At 51.4% G+C, this 18,239-nt stretch overlaps 1 protein-coding gene across 1 annotated transcript in view; it reads left to right on the forward strand.

Annotated features, from left to right (window-relative positions):
- The window catches only part of ASB10 (ankyrin repeat and SOCS box containing 10), a 28,024-nt gene that overhangs the window by 1,871 nt on the left and 7,914 nt on the right, over positions 1 to 18,239 (forward strand). Inside the window, exons 2-5 of the mRNA XM_037386820.1 lie at positions 1,677 to 1,748; positions 4,227 to 4,381; positions 10,432 to 13,239; positions 17,855 to 18,122. Coding sequence (XP_037242717.1) covers positions 12,933 to 13,239; positions 17,855 to 18,122 — 575 coding nt within the window. The 5' untranslated portion in view covers positions 1,677 to 1,748; positions 4,227 to 4,381; positions 10,432 to 12,932. The remainder of the gene's footprint in view (positions 1 to 1,676; positions 1,749 to 4,226; positions 4,382 to 10,431; positions 13,240 to 17,854; positions 18,123 to 18,239) is intronic.

Here is an 18,239-nt window from a genome sequence, read left to right on the forward strand (position 1 = left end):
TCTTTCTAGGGTTTGTAGACATAATCTCTTCTTGCTTTGAAGAGACAGTGTTGTCCTGCAGGTCTATAAACTGGGCTAGGACTGAGCCTTCAGCATTCTGCCTTGGACCACTGTGTTAATGACTGGCCCTGTCTGTGTCTCCTCAGGCTGACTGGGAAGTTCATGTCCCCATGTGCTTCCTAGGTGCATGAGCTAGCGCCCTGGAGGGAGCATTAGCAGATGCTGTCTGTCCATATGGAGCCTGTGCAGCCCAGAGGGCCAAGTGCATGTTGTGTGCAGAGTGAAGGTGGAGAGCATGACCCCCTGGGCTGTGGTGGGACAGCCCAACTGCCCCATGAGTGCAGCACTATCTTGGAGTGCACAGGGCTGTCCCTGGGTCCCTGCATGGAGGTACTGCCTCAGTCTGTGGTGGAGCAAAGGAAAGATGTGGGCTATGTTCTGGGTGGAGATGTGGTGGAGGTCCTTTGCCAGCCTCCCATTGGGACCAGATACCTGGTTCTGAGGTCATCCAATAGCAGCAAAAATTGGGGTAGGTGTATCAGGAGGAACCAGAACTGTAGGTCCCAGGTGACAGTGTGTGGGGCAGCCCTGGACCTCACAAAGATTGTTTGGTGATGCTGAGTCTCATGAGCTATAGAGCTGTGCCAGGTGCTGGAGTCAGTGTGGGCCAGACCAGATGTGACACACCCAGGGACAGTACAGGAGGTGGCAGAACTAGGACTGAGCACGTCTCAGTGAGTCCCAGCCCTGCTGCTATAGTGTGGGGCTGGCTGGAGGAGGGAGGGAAGAGGTTATACTGGGTACTCTGTTCCTTTTGACTGTAGGACCATGTTGAAGAGTGTTCTTCTTCATAGTGCCCTGCCTGCAAGCCAGAACTGGTCCTGAGCACAGGTGTCAGAGCAGTATCTGGCCCTGCAGAGCTGTAGTTCTTCCATTTCTCCTAGCCCTTGTGGCCAGTTGTGCTGCAGGGAGAGGCGATGCAGGTGGCAGAGGCTGTGTCAGGGCTCGCGCGGGACACTCTGCCTGCTGTGGCATGTCAGTGGCAGGCTTGGGAGAGTCGGGCCAAAGAGCGGAATTACAAGCAGGCTGCCGTTTGCATCTAGAAGGTCAGCAGTCGATCTCCTTGCCCAGTTCTAGCGCTCCGTAGGCCACAGCGTCTGTGTTTACGCCCCCTTTCCAGCAGCACTCCCGTTTTCCTGGCTGTAGAATGTGCAGTCGTGCTTCTGGTGGGACAGAGAGTGCTCGAGTAGCTTGGAACTGCAGTTCTGTTTCTGCCCTGGAGGTGGTTCTCCCTGACTACCTGATGTCAAATATGTTTCTGTTGCATGGGCAGGAGCCTGGTGCTGCCCTGTTCTAAGCAGGCTGTTAGTGGAGCATGCAGCTTCCCTCTGTGGTACCCTGGCGCTCTCGGCAGATACCTGGCCGTCTGTGTGGGTAAGCTGCTGACTTACGGTGAGATGAGCAGCTATCTCCTGGAAGTGTCTGGTAGAGCATCTGACATTAGGTGAGCCCAAGAGAAGTAAGGCTTTGGTGGTGCAGCTACTTGATTCTCTAGTATTGCAATTTGTGCATCCTGCTTCATGTGTTGTCCCCCATCCGCCCCTCAAAGGCTGGCAGAATGGAGTTGGTGATCAGCCTCATATCCCTCTTACTAAATTTCCTGCGTTTCCTCACAGATCTGCACTGCAGGCTGCCCTTCCAGATGTGCCAAGCTTGAGAGGTGGAGGGAGATGGTTGCTCTTGATATGGTGAGTTCTGCACTGAGCCTGCCAGACTGTCTTTCTTCCATTTCCCATATGGACGTGGGTTCATCTTTCACTGTGTGGGGCTCATGCTGCTTGTTTCCCCACAGTGCATCCCCATGGAACTGCCCTGATACACTTGCACAGGATGTCATACACAGCCTTCCTTTTGTGAGGGATCGCTCTGCACACTTAGCACAGTTTAGCTCTTGTGAAGACTGGCTCCACAGCTGAGATTCTCTCAGAGTGGACTTGTGGCTCCATGTCCTGTTTGTGCCATGATGCTTTAGTGCATCAGGTGAGATCTGAATGAAGTTGCTTTGGGAGGAGTGGGTGGACTGTCAACCAACAGGGATTCACAAGAAATTGGTCACTGCAAGAATGACCCAGAAGCACTTGGCTTACAGTAAAAAGCAAACATTAACTCTTGAGCCCATGCAGGTACTCTTCCAAAGTGTCTTTCGACTGCCTTTTTGTGAGTCTGTCTCTTTCCAGGTCTGCCTGTGTCCTTACAATTCCCCCAGAGAATTCTTGGTACTGCAGCACTGTCATGTTGCCTGTCTCTGGCCCCATGTCTGCGTCAATCTGTTTCATTCTTACAAAGCTATATGTGCCTGTGGGCTAGAAGCAGCTTTTCTTTTTTGCCTTGGGTCCACTCTTCAAACCCCCTCAAAAAGAACACCAGTGCGACAAACTGAATCAAAGCATTTATACAAGTATCAGTAATGCCAGTGTTCTCTTTTCCTTTTTGTAAGAGAACAATGACTCTAAGACCATGGGCTCTTTTCTGTCATAGAGTGGGGGACTGTGAGGCAGAGCATCTCTCTAGTCTATGATGAGTGGTGCAGGTTTGAGGAGAGGGAGGGTTTTGGGGAATGGAGGTTGGCACCAGTGTGCAGACCTGCATGCGTTGCTCTTTCCATGTTGTTGCATCCCTTGGCAGCAGTGCTGCCAGGTGGCTGCTCTGGTGTGTAATTAGACACTGTTCCAAATAGCATAGGCAGGAATGGTTCAGCACTTGGAGGAAAATGAGCTGGTGATGGATAGCTCTGGTGATGCCAAAGCTGTTAAAATATGAATGTCTGAAATGCATCCAGGGTTCCAGCAAGGAACTCTCATCCTCTCTGTGCTCAGCTGCTGGTGTGTGGGGACAGTGCTGGTCTATGTCCCTTCCCTTTCCTGGTTTGGTCTGAGAGGTGGGCTGTCTATAAGTAATGGTAACTCTTGAGTCCCTAACTCATGGCAGCCCAGGATCCCTGCCTGGAGAATGGGAGAAGGTTGATGATCAAAGGTCAGACAGATGTTCCCCTGTGAACACACACACTGCTGTCTGAGGCTCTGTAGTGGGAACTGAAGGTCTGTGTCTCCATCCCCGTTCTCTCCAGCAAGGTTTATTGCAAGGAGTTTGTTTCCCTGTTTGTTCTTTCTGTTCACTCTGGAGTCTTAGATGTAGGCAACAATAATACTGCTTCCTTAATCTCCCCTGCTTGGGGTTGTGCAGAGGGGATGGGGGAGGTATTCAGAAGTTAATTATGTGAGAAAGTAAGTCTTATTTGATATCCATAATTTCCAGAGCCATATAACAATGGGGGTCAGAAGGCATCCTCGTTTAATGTCTGTTCCTCGTATAGCCCTGTATTACCTGCTGTCAGGCATGAGGGGGGAGACTGAAAAAGCTGCTGTCTGGTAAGGTGCTTCCTGATGCAGAGCTGCAGCTGGGGACTGAGAGCCCCAGGGACTGGCTTGCAGTGCCCCTAGTACTGAGAAGCTTGGGACAGGGTAGAGGCCTCCTCTGGGGCCTGAGGACAGAAACGAGATGGTGACAAAAAGTATGTTCGCACACAAGTAATGTGTATTGGGCTGGGCTCAGGACCATTACCTAGTGGTACCCTGTGTGGTCTCCAAGTGGGAAGAGGATGCTTCCATGTACCCCCATGCAGGGTGTGGGGCTGGAGAAGAGGATGACATGGGCAGAGTGGCCCCATGAGGAATGGCTGCTGCAGGCCACACGCCGTTTTCCCATTAGTGAGTGTTTAGTTCAGCGTTTTAAATAATTGTGTCCTCAGAATGATATTTAAAATCCATTTGGGAGGCAATGAGGCGGGAAAGTGCCTGTGCCATTGTGATGACGCTGCGCAGGCCGTGCCACACATGCATATTACAAACTCGTTACAGGCTCGTTTACACACACACTGCTCACTCCCCACACAACCTCTTTCTGATGCTTCTAATGTTTCTTCCCCACTATGGCTGCCTCTGCTTGGCTCTAGGGAGAAATTTACTTGATAAGGTAGGCCTGGTGTCTGCAGCAAGAGGAGCGAGGGACACGGTCCAGGCAATTGGGTGCTGGCCTCTGGAATGGGGATGTGTGGGGCATGTTTGGTGATGGGAATGTCTCGGGTATCCTGTCCTTCACCTGTGCTCCATGCTCAATGCAGAACTGTGCTTACTTTCTGACAAGCCCTTGCACTTGTATTATTTCAGGCTCCAGGCTCCGCAGCCCCAAGGCTTCCAGCTGCTGTGCTCTGGGCACAGTGTGGAGAAGAGTTTACAGCACCTGTGCCAAGCTGACTATGAAGCCAAGTATCAGCATGTGCTCTTGAATGTCCACGGGAAGCTACATAGGCTGGAGGGACTAGGTATGAGGGAGCTGATGAAGCAGCAGCTTCAGTGTGGTTCTGTGAGTGCTGGTTAGTGGCTGAATGGGAGGGCAGCCAGACTGCTGCATGAGCACCCTCCACTGTCCTCCCAACAGAAATAGAAATACTATGTGGCAGTACAAGGCTTGTGATGCCACTTTACCCTTGTCCTGTTTGCCTTGGTGGCGTGAGCAGTATTTGGTCTTCTCCCCTTGTCCTCTCCCTCCTGATCATGTTCAGCCCCTTCTAGGCAGGGTCCCAGCTGTGGTTTTGCTTGGTGCCACCTTGTGACCAAATGTTAGTGGTGTGAGGATCGAGCCCCCAGGTATACTTAAGGGCATGTTGGTTTCTTACATCTATGTCCCTTGCACAGTCACCTTGCTGGCTGCTTTCCTGAACAGGAAATGGATGGCTCTAGCGTCCTTGTCTCAGAAAAGACTGCCAAGCAGATATGAGGGCAGAAGCAAAGCTGGAGTAGGGGCAAAGGCTGTCAGATTAGAGGAGGAAGAAAAGGGTATAAAATGTGGGGCCTATCTGTGTCTGAGGCAGCAAAAGTTCTCAAGAGGTGGAATTTCCACCACCCTGCCCCAGGACTGGTGAGTCTGAATTTCCAGTGTGTTTGGGAAATGTACGTGGTGGGATGGCCTCATAATGGAGGGGCTGGGTCCCACAGCCTTGTGCTGAAGGGGTGCTAATTGATATAATGTGGGGCAAGGAAGTGCCAAGCCTGGATATGCTGCTTTCATCCAGGTTCCTGCCAGCAATCAATGTACTCGATGTAATCAAAGTCACTATGTACTGCCCAAGAAAGGGGGCTGCATGCTGTGGTTGGGAGGGGACTGGAGCTGCTGTAAATGCAGCTCAGATCAAGAAACCAGAAGCTGCTATTTTATGGCTGGAACTTTGCAGGGCTTATATGTGTGAGTTTGTAGATGGTTTTGTGTGGTGTATGCCCTGATTGTTCTCTCCCTCTGCATGTGCCTGTGAGTAGTAAGGCTCCAGCTGAAACCTTAACCTTGCTGTCAAAGAATAGGACTGGCTGTGGTGGTTTATTCTTCAGGACACTGTTTCATCTTCTGTGCAAAGGGCTTGCTATGCACAAGCTGCTCTCTTGCTACTTCTTGTGGCCACAGCTGTGGTGCAAGAGGCATAAGCCCATTTTGAGGTTTCCAGGTGCTTGTTTGTTAGCATATCTTGGTGTGGATGGTGGCCAGTGCCAAATGCAGGCATTTGGATTTGCACGTGCATGGGATGCGTGGCTTTCCTTGCTGAGACCCTGAGTGTTGCCTGGTGTGTTGGAGGTGGGGAGAACCTAGCTGGTCTGTCTGCCAAGCTTTTTCTTTTCATGTGCATTGTGGTCCAGCTCATCCAAGCCAGGCTGTGTTCATGTCTGTCAGCTGCCTGTGCAGCTGCCCTCCCAAATGGAGATGGCTCAGAGGTGCTGTAGGGAACAGGGAGGGCAGCTGTTCTTACCTGATGGTGGCAGTGGGCTGAAACACAAGCAGAGAGGGTGTGATACAACGATGGATGAGGAGATGAGATGTTCTCCTGACAGATGTGGTGTGGAGAAGGGGAGGCCCAGGGTAAGAGCCCCAGTGCCTTTGGGAGGTAGGGCAAAATGGAGCTAGAAGAGTCTGGTGAAGTTCAGCACTGTGACCTGAAGCTGATCAATACACAGAAGAGGGGTAGAAAAAGATCTGCCTGCAGGTGAGGGCTGTGGGCTCTCATTGTCTTGAATGTGCCCTGTGGACCTTCATAGGATGGCTGGGGTTGGAAGGGACCCCTGGAGCCCACCCAGCCCACCCCCCTGCTGAAGCAGCTCTCCCAGGACAGGCTGCACAGAGCCGCGTCCCGGCGGGTTGGGATGGCTCCAGAGAAGGAGACCCCACAGCCTCTCCGGGCAGCCTGTGCCAGCGCCCGGCACCCTCCGGGGAAAGAAGTTTGTCCCCAGGTTCCGCAGGAGCTGCCTGTGGTGCAGCCTGTGCCCGCTGCCCCTTGTCCTGCCGCTGGGCACCCCTGGCAGGAGCCTGGCCCCGTCCTCCTGGCACTCACCCTTAAGGTATTTGTAGACATTGATAAGGTCCCCTCAGCCTTCTCTTCTCCAGGGTGAACAGGCCCAGCTTGCTCAGCCTTTTCTCATGCAGGAGATGCTCCAGTCTCTGCATCACCTTTGTAGCCCTCTGCTGGGCCCTCTCCAGTAGCTCCCTGTCTCTGGAACTGGGGAGCCCAGCAATGGACACAGCGCTGCAGACATGGCCTCACCAGGACAGAGTAGAGGGGGAGGATCCCCTCCCTTGACCTGCTGGTCACTCTCCTCCTCACACACCCCAGGGGCCCACGAGCACCCCCAGGCCCCTCTCCACAGAGCTGTCTCCCAGTGGGTCAGTCATAGCCTGTACTGGTGGATGCATGGCAACTGTGGGTGTTTTGCTTGAAGATTCTGAAGGGGGATGGAAAGGCTTTTATGACCTGGGGGGTTTGAGACCAGAGCTCTCAGGCTTAGAGGTGTTCATGACTATTTCCTCTGAATTACTAGTGCTCTGTGCAGCCTGTGTCCATGGGGAGTTAAGCTGGGAATGGCTAACATGTGGTGTGGCCTCTAGGGACAGTGCTCCTGGTAGAGCTGAAGAACAGTAGGGTGTGGTGTTAGAGGTGAACCAGGAGTCTGCCAGGTGCTATGTAGAGGTGATCTTTTATCCAGGTTGATGAGCTGTTGAGAGAGGAGCACAGATGCTGAATGTGGCAGTGGACCAAGAAGATAAGCCACGAAAGGCAAAGGAAGTAGTAAAGTCAGGAAGAGATCCCAGTGTTTCGGGCACTGTGGGTAGGAATGCATAGCTTATGAACTAGTAACTGAGCGAGGCTGTGGGTAGAGAAGGGGCTGGATCACCTGGAACTGACTGCTTTGGCTGTTAGAACTGGTGATCCCCATTTGGACATCTGTACTCTAGCTCTGGTTAAGACCTCTGTCTACTGCTTCTGACACTGCAGCTATCAAAGTTGCTGCAGCTGTCAGTAATATGACATGAGAAGCAGGCTTTGCTTGTGACAGAAGTGAGCCTGGAAAGGTCTTCTGAATGACTTTGTGCCATAGCAAGTTGCTCCTGATTGACAGAGAAGGTATTACTGCAGGTGGCTACCACTCCAACCTGTGTGCTGCTGTGTAAGAGCAGTCCTGACAAACATTTGAACGACAGCCTCCTCTACCCCCAAGAGGGTCTCTGTGGTCCACATCTCATAGCCCTGCTTGTGAATGAGGGCTTCAGCTCAGTAGTGTTTTGAGGAACAGTCATGTTCTATTTACTCGTTCCTTGAAGCCTGGTCTGAAGCTCTGTGAGGTCTCTTTCTGCTACCTCTGCTTACAGGAGGGACTCCTTGTACTTGCTGGAGTAAAGGCCTTCACAAAACAGCAGTGGCTGGCTACTGCAGTTATTGTGTTAACCTTTTGCAGACTAGCAGGAGCTAGCTGCTGGTCCCCCTTCTTCTGCTCAGGGTAGTTCTTTTGGATCCCTCTTTCTCTTCATCTGTTGTGTGGTAGAGGTGTGTACTTTGCTTTTGGCTTCAATCTAGTGTACAGCTTCTGTGTACCTGGGAGGTTAAACAGTAAAACAAAACTAGGGCTTATTAATGCTTAAGGTAGAAAATGAAGAGCTAATAGTTCAAGACTTGAAAACAAAGTGCACCGTATGGGCTCTGGTAGCTTACCATGTGTCATCAGAACCTTTTGAAGGTGGCGGCATTTATTAAATCATGTTAGTGCATATGAGCAGCTAATATCTATGTAATATCATGGTTTCCTGAGTAGTCTCTGACCTGATAGGGCCATATGCTATGTCTTTAGGCTTGTAGCTTGCAGATGACCTTGCCAGTAGCAAGGTATTCTCCCCATATCTGTCTTTTGGGGACAGACATACTTCGTTACACACAGGAGCACATGTAAATGGACACACTTGCATTACTGTTGGGCTGGAGATTCCAGTTCCAACACCCTTGCTCTGTCCTGCATCATGGACAGACTTCTACCTTGTCTCTTTATACCAATTTGGGTAACAGCTGTGGGGCTGGGTACCTCAGTTTTGTTTTGACATATCTCTCATGGGCAGATAGTTACCCATGCAATGCTTCTTGAGGGTGTGTGGGGTTGCTTGTGTATGCTCCAGGGAGTGCCTTCTCAAGTCAATGACTATTAGCCTCTGAGCCCATGCAAACCTACAGGCAGGAGTTGGTCCTCTGAATTCCTCTAAATGTCTCGGACATTCCAACATGTCTCTCATGCTCTGTTACTCATACAATAAATATGTTGTAACCTTTCTGATCTCACTCTGTTCATCTTGCCCCCAACAGCAGGCAGGTGTAATCATAAAACAGACTATTTAGTAAGAGAGAAAACACATCTCTTGCAATATCAGCAACAATGTTTAGAAGCTGTGAGATCACTGAAAAAAAATTGTGACGCGTTGCAAGGATGTGCATCTTCCCTCTGGCCAGCCTTGGGTCATGGGATTGCACGTGAACCCCTTTACTTTGACCTTTGAAGACCCTCTTCTTCATCACAGACAGATCTGAAGCATCTGGGGAAGGACTTGCTAAATGCCCTGAAATCACTGAGGCCAGAGGATTGAGTGCTGCTGATCTGTGCAACAGACAGACCTGTGCCCCAGATGTGAAGATGTTATGCAAAACCAGTGAGGAGAAGCCTGCTTTTTTGCCCACCCAGACTATGCAGCCTGCTGTGGAGTGTACAGTAGGTAGACTCAGTAAATTGGATTTGAAGGTAAAGCCTTGTGCCAGTAGCTGCCAGATGACAGTGCCGAGGGGACAGATGGTCCTGACTTCCCTCCTGTAACTTGTCAGGCAGAGCAAGCAAAGGACCTCTTTTGCTGTGGGGCCAGGGCAGATGCCAGAGCCCTGTCAAACATGAAGGAAAGGCTCTGCTGAGAGGAGTGTGTGTGGTTGGTTGTATTCTGTAGGTTTTATTTTCTGGTAGGGTTTTTTTGTTGGTTTTGGTGTTGCTTTTTTGTCTCTTGTCCTTTTTTTTGTTTTTGTGGTGCCGTGGTTCTGGGTTTTTGTTGTTAGCCATGGGAGTGGGAGGAGATCTCCCAGGGCAGCTGGTGCAAAGGCTAAAAGGCACACCCACTCAGCCCAAGGTCTCTGAAACTGCCTGAGTATGCAAGCTCTGCCAGCATTCTGGGTGTGATGTCGAGGGACCTGGCCTCAGCCTAGCAGTCAGGGTGTTCCTCTTAGATGCCTTTTCTGGGTGGTTGCAGGGTGCATGAATAGTACTGTGTATTTTATTTTCTGTGCCCAGATCTACAGAATCTGATAGATTCTGTGCCCAAGCCCATGGCTGGGGGAAGCATGATTGCATTGGTTTTGGTGGCAGGAGCAGTGGGAGGTGGAAAGATAGGTTGAGAGAAATTAAGAGTTCTCCTTAGAGATGAGGAAAAGGACAAACTAACAGAATCTAACTTCCTCTGTACTTCATGTTCCCCAAGTTGAGGCTGTTGCACTGAGCCTCTGTTCTGGTCAGACACAGATACCCTATTTGTCATGCTCTCTCCACCCTTCCTGCCATGGTGTCCTCCCATGGGTTCTCTGCTTTGTTCAGAGACCTGGTGGTGACTGATGCAAAAGCAAGTAGGATTTTCTTACCAGTAGCTTGGGTATCAGTGCCCTGGCCAAGGTGTCAGATAGCTACAGCCAAGGACACATCGTGCAAGCTGTGTGTGTTGGTGCTGACACTGTCACATGCTGCAGCTGGCTAAGGAGCATGCAGTGGAAGTCTGTGAGCTCCTGTAGCTGCTGAACAAGTGGGTCCCATCTACAGAGAGGGGAGGCTGGTGGAGGCTGCCGGCAATTTAACCTGTCCCTTCTGCCTTCCCCTCCTTGACTGTTCCTTTCCAGTTGTTTTCAGCCTGCTTGTCTCACTTATGTTGTGCTTTGGACAAATGGCCAGCCCTTCCTCCTGCCCCAAACCGATTTCTATCTTCTGCGCTGCCACCCTCCTTTGCAGTGTTCTTTTACCCCCTGCATACTTGCTCTCTCTGCAGGACTGGCAAGACAGTCTTGAACTATTACAACTGGATAAAAGGTGGGTCCAGGCAGTGCAAGAGACAGTAGAAGTGAAGGAGGCACAAAGGAAACACAGAAAGAAAAGAAATAAGAAGGAACACCCACCACCACCACCCCCAAACCACTAAAGATAAGTTGTTTTGATGAGCTCTGTACATGCTGTTTTGGGACAGAACAGTTGTTTATCAGGTTTTGGCCACTGTGTGCAGGAGGAGGACAAACCACTGAGTGGGGAGAGGGTTTGGAAGCAGTGTGTGTACAGAATTAAAACAAGGCCACTGGACATGTGTGTACATATACATGTGTGATGGGGCTCTGTGGCATGGTGACCACTGTGAAGCTCACCACATGTGGATGAGGCTGGAAAGGTCTCTAGTTTGGATTGTGGCTGTGTCTGAAGGGAGAGTCAGAGCTTATATGGAAAGCCTTACAGTAGTGGCATCTACTGCCATTCTTAATGCCTATATCAGTCTGGGAGCTCTTGGACCTGTCAGCTCTTTGGTGTAGGAATCTGATAGGGAAGAGGAGCACAGGGAGGAACCTATGAGTGCCTCTTCTGCCTGACTCCTCAGCAGGTCCTGTAGCATGTGAGGGTGTGAGGCAGGCCCTGAGCCCCTTCAGAGGGTCAGCAGGTAATTCTGGCCAGTGTGGATCTGCCCTCCTCTCACACCTGTGCTTGGACACTCACTTCAATAAGCTTGAATGTGGATTCCAAAGTGGGGCTGGAGATACAGCCACTGCATCCCACAGGAGAACAAGTGTGCCTGTGACCCCAGTGCTATACCAGTGAGATGCTGCAGACTGCTCATGGGTGTAAAGTATCTGCAGTGGCAATGGGAAATGTGTCTGACAACTCTTGAAGGCAGCTGGCAGACCTGGAACTGGTTCATAAGCCCTTTCAGGCTTCCCAGTTCTTATGTAGGCCTTTTGTCTGTGCTGGAAACAGCCACCAAAAGGAACATGAGCAAAGCCCTTGTTCCTTGTCTGGTCAGCACCTGCAGCCACACCAGAAAGATCTCTGTCACAGCTTGGAACCAAGTTCACAGGGTAAGGACTAAATGGGTTCAGATTTAAAGAAAAAACAAACCTTTCCCCCTCCCCAAAGAAAAAAAAACAGCCAGCAACAACCGCCCCCAAAACCCAACCTCCAAAACAAAGAAAAAAAACCTCACCCAAACCCTCCAAAAACCTCTAGCCACATACTTACTTAATATTAAACAAGTGACACAACTTGCCTGTGGTGTGGTCCTGGAGGTAAGTCAGTTGGGCCAACATGATAGTTTCCAACAAAGCTGTGTCCAGTGAGGCAGCATGGTCCAGGAGAAAGTCAGGGGATCGGTGTAGCAGTTCAGGGTAGAGGCATGTGGTCTGGATGCATGGCCACCCTTGTTAGTCCTCAGGCACCCTTGGCAGGTCTCTGTGTCAGCTCAGCAATCCCAGACACCCTTAGCTATAGGGCTGGGTAGAGAATATGGGCTGAAATTCCACCAGCAGCTAATGAGTCCCTGTCGCCATTGTTGGCACTCATAGCCTGCCCAGCTGGAAGGTTCTCATGTTGGCAGGGACACAGCAAAATAAAAGGTTATTTGCAGGAAAGTAATTTGAGAGTAAACTAAATTTAACAGGTCCCAAACCTATGTCAGGCTACCACAACATCCTAGCTAATGGCATCTGCTCTGTGTCCTGCAGAATGAGCAGTGATAACAGGGGTGGGACAGGGTGCTTTCAGCATCTTTCACCCCTCCAAGTGTGACCTGCTATGCAGTCCACCCCTCCAGTCATAGCTGGGCATACACCCCTCAGAAGCCCAAAGGCACTTGCCAGCCTCTGGAGGTTTGCATAGGAGACTGTCTTCCTTATTGCCAGGAAACCTGGTTCATGTCATACAAGCTGCTATTCCCAGGGCTTGCCTGCATGCCTTCCTTTCTTCCGCTCAGCTGTGCCTCAGCAGCCAGCCCTGCTGCCCTGGTGGAGATGCTGGGTTCCCAAGGTGGGGGGTGGGGCGGGAAGGGAGGTGGGTGCTTGTGAGAGGTTTTTGGGTCCCTGTGGAGAAGGCCTCTGTACTCAGTCCCTCATGACTTCTGACACCACTTTGCTGCAGGCCTTTCCCTAGAGGCCCCACTGTGCTTGCCCCCACCTTGCCCCGTTTCTTTCCAAATGGGAGTGCTGTGCAGAGCAGAGATCTTGCAGAGCAAACAAGTGAGCACATAGAGAGTTTCAAGGCTGCCTGCTACTTGTCTCCTGTGGTTAATCTGTACTGGTGATTGCATCCAGCAGCTGAAAGTAAGCTCGTGGTGGAGGGGAGCTGCCAAGCAGGGCTATTTATACTGGGTGAGTCAGGCTGTGCCTGAATCCAGCTGGACGCTGGGGAGCTGGGACCCAAGGGCAACCTGCAAAGGACATAGCTTTGGATGAGAGGTTTTTGCCTGCAGCAGCTTGTTTACTGTGTGGTTCAGATGTGTCCTTTTCATTCCCCGTGATGGACTGCACCTTCAGCTCTGCCACACAGTGCTTGCTGCAGCTGGATGAGGAGCAGCTGGATCAGTGCAAGTGCTTTCGGCATGTAAGGCCCTGTTACTACCACCATGAGCACAGCCTGAGCCTAGTTGGCCAGAGATGCCGGAACAGTCGCTTGGAGCCACTGGAGTGCCGGGACCTGCTGGTCCAGAATGCGCTCTTCACTGGGGACCTGGAGATGGTGCAGAAGTACTTCACCAAGAGCGCAGCTGTCAATCTCATTATTGAGACCAAGGGTGATGAGCTACGTTGGACTAGCAGGAAACTTGGTGGGTGTGCAGGGCTGGGACATGATGGGGATAGAAAGTGCCGGGATGGAGACCAGAAAAAGAGCACAGACGCCCAAGAAGAGTGTTGAGAGGAACCCCCAGTCGGGGGGACAGACAGTGGAAGAGGGATTTGGGAAGAAAGGCTTTTGGGTGAGGAAGGAGGATTCCAGGGCTGTAGAACAAATGGTAGCAAGCTTGATGAAGGTGGGCAGAAGCAGATCTACTGGGAAATGGTGAGAACAGGGCCCTTGGAAGGGCTGCTGGAGAGAAGCATCAGGACTGTCCTGTTAAGAGATTGCTGGGATAGATGTAAAGTATGTGCGAGGTGGAGAGGGTGCTTGGGTGAGAAGGCATCAGGTGGTATAAGGATGCTTTTCCTGCCTTATATCTTAAGTTGGATCTGTTAATTGGAAACTAGAGGCAGCAAGGTGCTTTGGGAACACTGGAGAGGTCTTAGCAGTGCCCTTCAGGCAGACCTTGGCCCATATTCTGAGCAAGAGGCATGGCTGTGTTTGCTTGGGGACCAAGCCACGATGGCTCCATGTCTACCTGCTGCTGTGATGAAATCCAGGCATGAAGCAGAGCCATCGATCCGTGCTGCTAATGCTGACTTTAAGAAGCTGCAGGGGAGGGCTGATGTGGAAGGGTTAACAGTCATCAGCTGGAGGGGAGCTTTGCTCCAGAACAAAAGAATTTGGTATTTTGCTTACTTTCACATGCAGGGTTTGCACCCTGCAAGCTGTTCTGTTCTGTGAGATGGGTTGGGCCAGGGGAGCAGAAATCTCGTCTACCAGAGAGGTGGTGGAAGCAAGCTTGTCCTAAGTGACAGGAGGCAGAAGCTGGTCATCCTTGGTGTTTCCTCCCATCTGTACCTTGCTCAGATACACCTTGTGGCTTCTGCACTCTGGTCCCTTTTGCTTACCTTCTCATTGATGTCATCTATCAGCTTTTCAGCAAGCGGCACAGCTGATGCATTAAAGGGGGAGATGTACTTAGCAATCTGGAAGCGTGCTTGTCCTTGCCTCTGTCTGAGAGTAGCGTGGTGCAGGCAGACTCACAGAATTTAAGGCGGGGAGTGTCAGGTGTGTGGGGGCCATAATTGCACCACTCTTTTCCACAGAAGACTGGTGGTGAAAATCCCCCTGTGCCAGAATGGAAGAGCTGTTGATGCAAGCCGCTTTCCCAGAAGGTGCCACGGCACAGAGCTATGGAGCACACTGATAAAGCTTGACCGTGACAGAGCGTTTTGTGGGGGTCCACACTAGCAAGGAGGCAAACAGATAGGGTGGGCTTGCAGGCGCAAATGCTGTTACTTGTGGGTGGTGAAGATTATTTACCAAGTTCCAAGATGTACAACCCAGGTTTTGAGTTGTTACAGTCTACTTAGGACTAAAAATACAAAAGGTATTACCCTTTGTGTAACTGAGACCATTTGCCAGTAAAATATTGATTGCATGGTTTAACTCCTGTCTTGTGCTGGGCTGCCAGATGCTTGAACAGCAAGTCAGTCTGCTTGTAAAGATTTGTCCCCCAAAGAAAACAGAACAGCTGGTGTAAAACAACTTTACGCAGAAATTGCTCTTGTCACCCAAGTTTCAAGGTATGAAAAACCCAATTGAACAAGATCATTCATCAAACACAAACCAAAAATGTGCTGCCAGGTTTATCAGGTAAGGGTACAGAACAAAACCCAAAGCAAACCTTCATGCTGCCTAAGGCTTTGGTTATGTATCTCACTGGTCTGTAGGGACAGTTTCTTGAAACTTACCCAGCCAGTGACCTTCAAAGCGGATTCTAGTGACCTGGTCTTTCCCAAGTCATCCCTATTGATATTTTAAGAAGCCCAGAGGAATGTAAATTGTATGGTGTTACTGACACTAACTCACACAGCATTTCGCCTCCCTGGTGATGTTGTTGTGATTAGGGAACCTCAGGCTCTCATGGGATACCTGCTTTTATCTTTGAGGGAATAGAGGATCCCATCAGGTGAGAAAGTCTTCCAGGTGCTTCCCTCTTTTTACCCTTTCACACACTACATTTTAGCTAGACAAAGTGGTGAGGTCTGCACAGATAAAGCATGCTGGAGGCTGTCAGTATAGAACTTGGTCATTTATTTTCATTACTGAGAAGGGTAAAGTTCCCTATCTTACACTCTTCTCTGGTCCCCCAGGTAATTGTTGCTTGTGGTCCGTTGGGGTCAATTCACTTGTTTTTAGCTGCATAATCTGAATAGTTCTGTGACAAAAAATTAAACTAAACACTAGTAGTCCTCCATGCAGTTTGATGTGTTCTTTAGAACATACAGTCTGAACAAAATGCACACCATGCTGATGAAGTGTGAGAAACGTGTGCTGTTCTGTAACCAAAGTACAGGCAGGGTGTGTTTATACAACTAAGTGGGGAGAGGGGAAAATGCCATCTCCGGTGAAAGGACAGCAGTGGGGAACCCCAAGTAGGGAGACTGTCAGAGGATGGGAAAGGGAGTATTAAACCATGCAGGAGCTCTCTGCCAGGCTGAATTTCAAGGAGGAGCAGAGGAAGGGGTCTAAAGGATAATTACCTTCTACATTTTTACTTCACTTGTAATGCACCATTTCCCATCCTCGTACCTATTTCTACCTGTCCTTTGGCTTTGAGCTTTGATTAAAAAGAGCTGTCCAGTGGCTTGTTTAAGAACCTGCCTAAGTGTCAAGGGGGTGCAGTGCTGGAGACATGCAAGGAGCCAAGGGCTGGACCAAAGTGTGCTGCTGTGATCTGGGCAGCAGCTGGGTGACAGCAGGGTAGCTGGGCATGAGACTGCTTCTCTCTCTCTTGTCTTAGCGATGTCCTGGGTTCATTTCTACCCTTCAGGCTGCCCTGCTGAGGTGCTTTCCCTTCACAGCCAGTGACTGCTGCCTGAGAGGAGTGTCCTTACTGGCCTCTTGATCCAACATTTGGTCACAAGGTTTCCCAGAATAGAAAAGCCGAGACCTGAGCTGTACCCAACCTGGGCCAAACAGCGACACGGCATGTTCTCCCTCCCTGTGGAGCATGCTGGAGCAGGCAGGCAGCCCACAGAGGGAGTGTGGGGCGCTGGTGGGGCTGGACCCATTGGATCAGAGCCTGGCCAGCGAGGCAGCAGCAGGTCCTGCTCTGGCTTCTGTGCAGGGTCTGGGTGCTGCGTCATGGGTAGCATCACAGGTAGAGGAGATAAGAGTCAGGAGCCCATTTGCACACGGAAGGTGGATGGCCCTCCCCAGGCTTACTGGCAGGCCCTGCTGACAGGGGACCGGGGGGTTGTGGCAGAGATCCTCAGTGACCCTCAGAATAACCTGAGTCCCAACACTGTGTTTGACACCAGCGACCTGGAAGAGTGGAAAAACTACCGCTTCAACCTCCGCCGGCTGAGTATGCAGGGAGGCAGTGGGCAGGTGGCGTGGCCCAGCTGAAGAGGGGCTCAGAGCCTTTTGCTTATGCTGCGTGGCATTGCTGCTGCTGGGATTGTGTCATGGGTGCTATTTGGGTTACAGAGGAGCGGGGATGGGGGTGAGAGCACCGGGGTGTGGATAGGCTCTTCTGTGCTGCTTGCGGGAGGGTATGTGTGGGAGCGTGAGAGGTGTCCAGGGCACCTGCCCCTTCTAGGGGGGTTGTGCAAGTGCTTGGGAACTGCTTGAGTTCTCCCACTGGGCAAGGGAGATGCAAGCCCTCGGCTGTACTCCTTCTGTGACTGGCCCTGTAGCCTGGCTCTGTGTGCCTTTTCTGTCTGCAGCCTGTTCTGAGCTGCTGGTTCTCCCTGTGGCCTGTGCTGGGCAAGGAATTGTCACAGCCCTGTCTCAGGTCCTTGAGATGATCTAGTTTGAAACTAGCCCTGGGAAATAAAGTTGATCATGTGCTGCTTCTGCGAGAAAGAGGTGAGAGGGATGTAATGTTGAACATGTCATGCAGTCTGGGATGTAGTCCTCTAGTCCAGCCTGGGTAGGCAGCAACAAGTGTGATTTAAGGAGCCCTTTTCCTGTAACAGCTGCAGGGTGTTTGCCTGCAGACCACACCAGTTCAGCAATGCTTCCAGCAAGGTCAGCATCTTTGACAGTTGGCAGGTTTCAGCCCCTTGCTCTCTCCTAGGCCCTAGATGTCCCTCTCTGCTGAAGCTTGTTTGTCTGCACCATGGTCAGGGCTTGTCTGAGTCCCTTGTACGTGGCAGCCTGCTTCAGCCCCTCTTTTTTTTTACTGCCTGGTTCCTTGTATTTGTGGTGCTTCATGCATGGTGCTCTTGCCAGCCACCTTGCTGCTTTCAGCCCTGCCTGTGCCCCAGCCCCTTCATCCGCTGCACTCCTGTCAACAGAAACCCTGTGCTGCCTGACTGAGCTGCACTGTCTGGGAGCAGCCCCTGCCCAGGGCTCCTGCTCCTTAGAGCTTCCGTCATCACGGCTGTGCAGAGTCATCCCCAGATCTTTGCTTTGAGATGGTCCAAAGGCAGCGACGTGGCAGAGAAGGAATTGGCAGTCCCTTGAGGGGGTACCCGAGTCTCTCAGGGTGGGGGTGTACCACAGGTACCCTGGGGGAAAGGGCAGCTCTGGGCCCAGTGTTTTTGTGCAGTGTGGCTGGACATGGCTCCCTGACCTCTCTTTCCCTGTAGGACTGTGGTCTCTGAGCTATGAGCAGGAGCTCACCACGCCACTGCACATCACAGCCAGCCGGGGCTACACAGACTGCCTGCGGCTCCTGCTGCTCAGGGGGGCAGCTGTCAACTTCGCACCAGGGGGTAAGACTGCCCTGCACGAGGCTTGTGCAGCAGCCAGCGTGGACTGTGTGCGCCTGCTGCTCAGCTTTGGTGCTGACCCCGAGGCCGTCTCTGAGGATGGCTACAAGCCTCTGCACCTCTGCAAGAGCCCAGACTCCATCGAGTGAGTTTTCCCCAGGGGCACAGTGGGCCTCCCCATCCCCAAGCCTCACCCTGTGTAGAAGGGTCCCTACTCATCCCTGCAGCTGGGCTGGTGGCTGCAGCAATGGCTGCTGATTGG

Source organism: Falco rusticolus, chromosome 4, assembly GCF_015220075.1.
Source record: "Falco rusticolus isolate bFalRus1 chromosome 4, bFalRus1.pri, whole genome shotgun sequence".
Taxonomy (NCBI): domain Eukaryota; kingdom Metazoa; phylum Chordata; class Aves; order Falconiformes; family Falconidae; genus Falco; species Falco rusticolus.